At 30.4% G+C, this 10,341-nt stretch overlaps 1 protein-coding gene across 1 annotated transcript; it reads left to right on the top strand.

Annotated features, from left to right (window-relative positions):
- Positions 1–6,942: 6,942 nt before the first annotated feature.
- On the top strand, positions 6,943–8,298 carry LOC133702778 (stemmadenine O-acetyltransferase-like). The gene has a single exon (XM_062127096.1). The coding sequence runs from the start codon at positions 6,943–6,945 to the stop codon at positions 8,296–8,298; it is 1,356 nt and encodes a 451-aa protein (XP_061983080.1).
- Positions 8,299–10,341: the final 2,043 nt, after the last annotated feature.

Genomic DNA, 10,341 nt, shown 5'->3' with positions numbered 1-10,341 from the left:
AATTTTCTTATGGATTTTTCATTTGAAGTAAATAAATTTATAATTTTTTTTTAATTTGAACACAATTTTGAAATTTCAATTTTTTTTATTGTATATTTTTGTAGTATATTCATTTTGTTTGGGTGTTTACTTGTTTTATTGTTGTTTTTCTGAAATAAACTTGTATGGATATATGATTTTGTACATGTTATGGTTTGTTTTAAATTTTATAAAATTATATTTGTTTGTAAATTGTTGAAACTTATGTCAAATTACCGACTTAGATGTGTTGTGATGATATAAACAATGGCTTGTTTAATGGGTCCATTTTATATTTTATTAATTTTATTGTCGAGTTGTAATTTCCATAAATTAGTGTGTTCAAATTTGTATGTACGTAGATAATTGATAATGAATTAAGAGAAGTATGAAAGTAGGTTTGTTATTTACTTAACGTAGTTAATTAATACATATTGTTGTCATCATTATTTCATATATATAGGTTCAATAGAAGTCATGAATAATTGTTCATAGATGTATCGAGATTCACCCAAAACATTATCGAGGATAGATTCTTGTAATGAGGTTCATAATTTTATTAATTATGCAACATCTATTCCAAGAAATATTAGTGAAGGCGGTATTAGATGTCCATGCAAGAGGTGTAAAAATAAAAAGTTTCTCGATCCAGGTGTTGTAATGATGCATCTTCTAGATAAAGGGTTCATGGAGGAATACATGTATTGGTATGCACAAGAAGAACCATTTGTTCCTCGTAAGACCATGATAGAAAGGTTGATTGGGTCAACTTCTAGTGCTAGCAACATGCATGGAGTTGAAATTGACAACAGTAATCATTGTAGGACTACGCTTATGGATGCGATGAGAATTGATCAGGGTTATGCTGGTCAATGTTCAATCATAGATGAAGAATCTAATGCAGACGTTGCCAGGTTTTTTAATCTTTTGAAAGATTTTGATGAACTATTATGAGATAGCTGCACAAATCATAATATATTATTGGCTGTTGCACAAGTGTTTACCATTAAGTCGGATTATGGGTTGAGTGAGGCTAGGTATGACAGAATTGTCAAATGGGCGAGAAACATTTTATCCGAAAGGAACAAGCTAAAATATAACTTCTATGTTGCTAAGTCCATGATGAAATCCCTTGGTCTAGGATACCAAAAAATTAACATGTGTCTAAACTTTTACATGTTGTACTACCTTGAAAATGCTAAGCTAACCAAGTCCAGGACATGTGAGAATTTCCATTATAAACCTAGAACTGGCAGGGGAAAGACTATTGTAGCAAATAAAAAACTTAGATACTTCTCAATCATATCCAGACTGCAGAGGTTATTCATGTAACAAAGACTGCCGAACACATGATATGACACCAATCATATGATGTTGTGGATGAAATGAAGATGCACCCTTCCAATGGTAAAGCATGAAAACACTTTAATAGTGTGCATCCTAACTTTTCAGCTAAATCAATGAACGTTCATCATGGGCTATGTACAAACATATTCAATCCATTCAGGTCATTTGTTGCTCCTTATTCTTGTTGGTTGGTTATACTAACGGTTTACAACTTGCTACGGGGGATGTGTATGAGGCCGGAGTTCGTGTTTTTATTTATGGTCATATTTGATCCTAATAGTCTGGGTTAAAATATAGATGTTTGTCTTTGACTGTTGATTGATGAGTTGACGCAGTTGTTGTCCTCCAGGGAATTAACTTATGATGTATCGACAAAATTGAATTTTCTTATGAGGACAACTTTGATGTGGACTATCAATGATTTTATGGCTTATGGAATGGTTCTGGTTGGAGCACACAGAAAAAACTAGCATGTCCATACTGCGTGAAAAATAACAAGGTATTCACGCTAATAAACAAAGGTAAAATGTCTTTTTTTTATTGCCACCGACGTTTCTTGCAAATGGATCATAGGTACAGAAAGAACAAAAAAGATTTTTTTTTGTTAGCAAAGTTGAAAAGGATGTTGTATCCCCTTGTCTTTCTGGTGAAGAATTGTATGACGTTATGTCAGAGTATTGTGGCATTGTGTTTGGTTTCCAATTGTATTTTGCTATATTTTAAAGTTGCTACTACTAATGTGTTTTAAAGGTTGATTTACTGCCATGAAAGGTGGCTATTATTATTGTATTTTGGAGGCTGATATGCTGACATTGAAGGTGACTATTGTTGCTACATTTTAAGGTTCGATCTATTACATGAAAGGTGGCGACTACTGCTACAAAGATAGTTGTTGTCATATCTATTCTGTTCTTTTTTACCACATGCTGATACCAATTTTTAAAAATTTAAACACATAAAGAATTTTAAACCCCCCTTCTCTCATTCATATAAAATTCTAGATACATAACCCTTATATATATATGACTTATAAAAATTAATATAGAAAATTCTAAAATTAATTAGTTTGGAAAAGATTTAAGTTAAGAAATTTGCCAAATTATATAGTCCTAAATGGATCTATCATCGCATAGACATGTATAGTAAATTGTTGACTTTGCTGCGCCAGTACAAAATCTTCATTTTCATATAGTTGAGAAGAATGCTTGATTTCAACCAAACCATTTGAAAGAAGCATTCTAATTCATCTTTTTGTATCATACCAATGAAATTTAAACATGAATACTTTGCACATACTTTTTAAATATTTTAGCCGAGCAACTTCTTCAAGCATTCCATAATAATCACATTCATTATCATTATAATATCTTTTTTTCACATGAACTCCATTATTCATCATCCTTTTAAATCGACAATAATTTTGAGTGTGAAATTTGAAACCATTCACATAATATCCATTATAACATTTTACTAAATTTGAAAGGTCCATAACATGTGCAAAGATTTGATTCCCAGTTCTATTTAATTGATATTCAACCTAGCATAATAGTTAACACCATAATAAATTTTGTTTGGAAACAAAATAATAATTTCTTGAAAGTATAGAATTGAATTCATTCAAAAATTTATTTTCTAAATCTACTTACATTATTTTTTTTAACCAAATTAAAAAGATCTCCTCACATAATTTTTCCATTTCAATATCTCCTTAAATTATAAAAAATTAAATTATTAAGAATTAAGTACGGAAAAAATATTTCATACTTACCGTAAATTTAGTTTCAATTCTTCATAGTTAAAACAAACATAATTATGTGCAATTTTCATTTTAGCTTGTGATAATTATCTTTTATATGATCTTTTGGACAATTTTTTTCTCGGGTAAGAATTTTTCAGTTTTTCTATCAAGACTTTTGAGATGACTGTCATCATTACCAAGTGCATTTCAAATAACAATTAAAAAAATATTTTCTCTCAATTGTTTATACTTTACTGAATAATAAATATAAATTATTTATAGTAATAATAAAGCCTTCACTAGCTTCAATGTCTGCGCTTTGTCGTGTGGCTGGACTGTTTTTTTATACAAAAAATAATATTTAGGTGTTGAGATAGGGTTAAAACAATGACATAAAAAATCGGTTATAATAAATATGTAACAACACTAATAACATTACTTATTTTTTGATAACACACACTATCCATAATAAAAGAACAGACAATAAGGAATAATTAATATGATGGAAGCTTATTTTTGACAATCGAGAGTTGTTGCAGGAGCGGTCTAAAGCACATGGTGGCCTTAACATGCAAACAATTTTTTTAAAAATTTAAAAATATTATTTAAATTTTAAATTATATATTATCACCCTCAATCAAACCTAAAATTAACAAAAAAAAAGCCAATGCTAAAAAGACCTCAATACCCTTGACATTAGTTTTATAATTTTTCCTTTCGTGTCATTGTGCATTTTATTTTATATATTTAGTTAAATACCAAGTTACCCCACAACTAAATTCATAACAATGAAAAAATCATTGTGTAAATAAAGGATTTCTTCTTGATGCTAATTTTATTTTATTTTTGTTTTTAAAAGTGTTTTGGTCATTTCACTTTGCATTTGAAATGAAAAATAATTTATTTATTCCCGATTAATTTGATAATAACAAATTAACCTTATGAAAAGATCTAAATTCCCCCAATAACCAGTATTAAGTTTTTTGGATGGAAAAAAAAATTATAATTACATTTCCAATAAACAATTATTTCACTCAAAACTACTACTGTGAAAATCCTTCATGTTTTAGATTTTTTTTAATGTAAATAAAATTAAAAGAAATTATTTATATAGAATGAGAAAATGTTATAAAGAGAAAAAGTTCTCTTCTATAAATTATAAGGTACGTGCACGTTAATAATTTCCTTAGACATACTATTTGGTTTTGTCTTCTTAATCTTGGATATGGACATAAGAGGCATTTTAAAGATTAAAATTCTCCCTTTAGATTATCTTTTTCCCCACTTTCCCCACAACTTATTCTCCATCTAATTATTTCCCCTTCATCTTTTTCTTCCACACACACACCGTAACAAGTTGGTTTATTTTAATCGGATAATAATAATAATAATAAAAGAACCAAATTAAAAAAAAAATGATAATGATAACATAAAAAATTATTTTTTTATATATAAAATAGGATAAATAATATAGCTTAATTTTCAACCCAATAAATACAGAAGAAAAAATTGGATAAAAAAACATCTCAAGTCAATTCGAGTTAGCATTAAGGGATATGCCAACCTGGATTAACCCAATGAACCTGCGGCCTAAATCATGAGATCGGGATAACTCGGTAGAAAAAAAATATAAAAAAATCATAAAGCTAAAAAGAAAATAAGTAAAAAAAATCATAAAACTTAATGTTTCAAACTCATGATCTGGATATTATTAGACCGGAAGCACCCTACCAAGAAAAATCATGAAACCCAATTTCAAACCAATTAAATATTGAAAGATTAACTTGGAAAAAGAATATCAATTACACAAAAGGGTCTAAAACAAAAAAAAACAATTAAAAGAATGGAGATCAAAATTGAAATACCAAATAAATTTTATTTTTGATAGAAGGGTAAAATTGAAAAGATAAGTCAATTGAAAAACTGATAAAAGAAAATCAAAAGAATGAGGATCAAAATTGAAATAAAAAAATAATTTTTTGATTGAAGGATAAAATTGAAAAGAAAAATCAATTCATAAAAAGACCTAAAAAAATAAAAAGAATTAGGACCAAATTGAAACAAGTAATATATGGAAAATTGGGATAGAATGATAAAATTAAAAACAAATAAAACTTCAACAAAAGAACAAAGAATGAAAATTAAAAAAAAAACAAGAAATGAAGTTGAAATGCCACTAAATGGGGCCAAGTCGTAAATTTTTGGGGAGAAAAGAGTAAAAAAGAAAGAAAAATAGAAAGCTTACTGGCAACAAACCGGACCACCACTATTGACACACGTAGCACCACTACGAAGATGATGCAGCGACGTTTCCAACAACCCATAAAAGGGTATTTTTGGATGTTGAGAGGCATTGCTTACGCTTAGCCTTTTTGTTTTTTGTTTTATTTTTTATATTTTATCAAATACATAATTGCTCTTAAGTTGACTTGATAATAATAAGAAAATCATTACGAAAAGATGAAAAAGCCTCTTAACACTAGTTTTATAATTTTCTTTTCATTTCATCATGCAGTGTTTTTATATATTTAGTAAAATACCAAGTTACCCCTCAACTGAATTAATAATAATAAAAAAATCATTGTGAAAATATAGAATTGCCCCTTCACAATAATAATAATAATAATTTGCTTACAAGAGTATTGTGTTCGTTTCATTATGCATTTAAAATAAAAAAATTATTTATTTCTCCCCGGTTAATTTGGTAATGACAAATTAATGGATATTATAAAATAATCTAAATTCCCCAAATAGCAAGGGTTAAGTTTCTTAAATGGAAAGGCAAAACTCTAATTACATTTACAGAGAATAGTGATTTCATATTTAAGATTTTGATAACATAAATAATAAATTATTATCAAATTAAACGAAATTATTTTATATCTAATGAAAAAACTGTGATAGAGAGAAAAGTTCTCTTTTATAAATTATAAGGTAGAGCACGTTAACAATTTCCCCACCAGTTATTTTCTATCTAGTTATTTCCCTTATATATATATACACAACCTAACAACAGCACGAAACATGCAATTAAAAGTCTAATATCCTTATTCAAATTAATAAAGATATCACTATTAATTATATGTGATCACAACTGGTCATAATTTCATAAAACACTTAAGGATTGTATACTTGAAATAAAATTAAATAAAAACCAAACATGTATATTAAATATATAATTGAATATTATACTTAAGTTAAAACAATGTAAGCTTAGAATATGATTTGCTGAGAAATTTATTATTGTAAAGGATCAATAATTTGTTTTTAAAGTTTTATTGTATATCTCTTTATACAAAAAAATAATATCAATAAATCTTTTAGTTTTATTGGAAATCTATCAAATACTCTTTCATTCAATTCCTTTTTATAGTAGATTTTGGAATTAAAATTAATTCTCTTCATTTATCAGCTCTACTTATCTGTCACCAAATAAAATTAACTTGATAGTTTTTAGCTTTAAAAGAGGATTTTTTTTTTGTATTAATTAAGAAACTATTCGGATTAAAGAATGAAACTATACAAACACTATAATGAAGAAATTAATGAGCTGGATAGAATAATTATTTTTGAACAAAAAAATATATTTTATAATAAATTTAAATCTAAATAAAAAAACAAATCAAAACTCAAAACTTGAAATTCAAAGTCCAAGACTAATGACAAGGCTGAACGAGCGCATGTGGTTTAACTCCGAAGGCGATGGAATCAACTTTTGTCCCATTGAATTAAGAATAGTGGTTGACGAAGCCTATTTAAGACGCTCTCATGCAGTAGAAAGAAACCACATCAAGAACATCTCTTTATGCACTGCTTTTGTTTAAGTCGTCTTCTTCAATATGGACGTCAGTATCATTTCAAGAGAGCTCATCAAACCCTCTTCGCCATCCATCCATCACCTTTCACCGTTCAAGCTGTCCCTTTTGGATCAGCTTTTCCCCACAACTTACGTTCCAATGGTTTTCTTCTACCCATCAAAAAACAACCAAGATTTCAAAGGTTTACAAATCCCAATTCAACTGAAGAGATCACTGTCCCAGACACTATCCACCTTTTACCCTTTATCTGGGAGGGTGAGAAACAACTCTATTATAGACAACTACGAGAAGGGTGCTCCATTTGTTGAAACCCGAGTGAAGGGGAGTTTGTTCGATTTTCTTATACAACCTCAGCTAAATTCACTGAATAAATTTCTTCCATGCCAACCATTAGGCTATCAATCAGATCCAGAAGCAACATCACAAGTAGCCATACAAGTTAACACATTTGATTGTGGTGGGACGGCACTCGGTCTCTGCTTTTCACACAAGATCATCGATGTAGCTACGGCGATTGCGTTCCTCGACAGCTGGGCAGCCAACACACGAGGTCATTACCATGAGCAAATAAATCCTGGTCTTTTTGAGGCGTCATCCCGATTTCCTCCGCTAAATAAATTCTTAGTTCAAGTTCCTTTGTGGGTGACGGAAAACTGCTTGTTCAAAGAAGGAAATGTGACCAAGAGATTCGTTTTTGATGCCGATGCTGTTGCCACTCTAAGGGCCAAGGCTAAAAGCAAACGTGTTCCGAATCCATCTCGCACTGAAACACTGACTGCCTTTATATGGAAATCCTGCACAGAAGCTTGTAGGTCGTTGCGCGATCTGCCAAGGCCGTCTGTCTCTCTACATGCAGTGAATATAAGACAAAGAACAGAACCTAGCTTTTCAAGATACTCTGTTGGAAACCTATGGTGGCGTTCAATGACAGCCTGTGAGTTGGCTGATACCAAGATAGAGTTGAATGATTTGGTGAGCTTAACTAGAGAATCTTTCGCTAATATAAACGATGATCGCCTCAAGGATTTCCAGGGTGAGAACGGGTTTCAAGGCATAACTGTGTCATTGCTGAAACAACTGGTGGGGATAGTCTCGAGAAACCCAGAAATATTTATGTTTTCTAGTTGGCTTAACTTTGATTTAAATGATGTCGATTTTGGATGGGGAAAACCTATATGGGTGGGTCTTACAGGAGAAGTTGGACGCCCTTCAGGTTGGGGAAATATTACTTTCTTCAAACAGACTGGACGAAACAATGAAATTGAGGCGTGGATGACCTTAAATGAAAAAATAATGTCTGCGGTAGAGCGTAACCCTGAGTTCCTCGAATTCTCGACTCCAAATCCTAGTATTTTCATGCCTCATTTATCATCTTAATTAATATGTAATTGTTTTTAAATATTTCTCCGACTGCGAGTGCTCAATGCCTTATGTTTTCATGGATTTGATGTTCTTTTTTGCTCTTTTCTTTCAAATCCTTCAATAATTGCTCTCTATCATCATATTTTTTTGCACATAAGTAATTGTTGTTCTAATTGGTGGATTAATTATTCCATAAAAAAATGACTTGCCAATATTTATAAGATCTCAAAAGATTTTTTAATAATATACTCTAATGATCATAATAACCATAAAATAGTTTATTAAATAAAGTTTGTGAAAGCTATGATTTTTTTTTTTTGGAATAGTTGTCATTGTAAAGTAAGAATATTTTGTTATGTGTTTGAAGCTGCTGCTACTGATGTGTTTTGGAGGCTGATTACAGCCATGGAAGGTGACTATTGTTGCTACATTTTAACATGCTAATAACAATTGTTAAAAACTTAAACACATAAAAAATTTTGAAGCTCCCTTCTCTTATTCATATATAAAATTCTAGATACATAACCCTATATATATATATATATATATATATATATATATATATATATATTTGTGATAATCTACATATAGAATATTATTTTTATTTTTAAAAAATTAAAAATTACCATAAAAAATTATATTATTAACTCAAAAAAATATTTATATTATATTTACAATAAAACTCAAATTTATGACACTAACTAAATATGTGGTCTTAGCTAGATTGCTGGTTTTTTAAAAGTATTTTCTTTCTGTTATCAATTACTGTAATCATTTTTGTGGATGCAGGGCCTAAGAAAAAGAAAATGGTTGATGGATAATAGGATACAAGATATTGACAGATCATATTGACAGATTGTAACAGATTGCATAGCTATAATCTAGGCATTTGAATGTATTTCTTAGCTAACGTTTAGGCTATCATTTAGGCAAGTAATATGCTATTGTATAACTAATTGCAGATTTGCATGGCTTTGTATAATAACTATAAATACACAGAATCCAACCTTAAAGGGTTGAGCCATTCTTCTACAATATTTTCTTTACTCTTTCATGTTAGAGAATAATATAAATCATATCCTGGGACCTCACCTAACAGCTTAAGCTATTGGGTTGAGATGATTCTTTGACATGGTATCAGAGCCTTGATGACCAAGCGGTCACGAGTTCGAATCTCACAATCCCTATTTATTTGATAAAAATTAAGCACAATGTAATGTGGGTCTGTGCAAGTTTCAAGCTCAAAGGGCTTTCACTTGAGGGGATGTGTTAGAGAATAATATAAATCATATCCTGGGACCTCACCTAACAGCTTAAGCTATTGGGTTGAGATGGTTCTTGGACAATGAATTTTGGAATTATGTTGAGAAGAAAAATAATGGTTTCGCCTGTAAGTTTTGTGAGTTTGAATTTGCAGCGCGCACTTCAATTACTAGGATTAAATCACATTTATCAGGAATTAAAGAGCTTGGCCTTAGCATATGTAATCGAGTGCCTGATGATGTTAAAGAGGCAGCCTGTCTAGCAATTCAAGGTGGCAAGAAAAGACATAAACCCATGCCAAGCTCAAGTAATGATGTGCTAGTTCCAAATCCAGAGAGAGATTTAGTGATGTAGAACAGGTTGCAGCTGGAATAAAAGATTGCAGAAGGGAGAACTAACTGCAGCAGAACCAGCAACAACAGCTCATTGCAGAGACAATGCCGAAGAGACAAATCAGGAGCTGCAGCTGGCTTTTATCCAATCTATTTTAGGACTTTTAATTTATGCTTTTATATCAGAATTTATTTACCTTCAGGACTCTAGTATGCTTTTTCTATTTCAGTTATTCTTTCCTAAACAGTATAGTCCTAGTTGAACTAGGATGTGCAGCTTATATAAAGGCTGTTTATTTTCATTGTAAGGCACTTTGAAATTTGCATAATAAACTCTCTCTTTGAGAACCTTATTCTCTGGCTCGTGGACTCGAGCATTTCTTGTGTTCGTGGATTCGAACAATTATTGTTTGTCAAAGCAGACGGTGACCCGCTTCTTCAAAAGCTTTCCGCTACGTCATGT

The sequence above is a fragment of the Populus nigra genome, chromosome 9 (genome assembly GCF_951802175.1).
Source record: "Populus nigra chromosome 9, ddPopNigr1.1, whole genome shotgun sequence".
Lineage (NCBI taxonomy): Eukaryota > Viridiplantae > Streptophyta > Magnoliopsida > Malpighiales > Salicaceae > Populus > Populus nigra.
The sequence above is the reverse complement of the archived record's forward strand: the minus strand, read 5'-3'. Positions and strand labels throughout refer to the sequence as shown.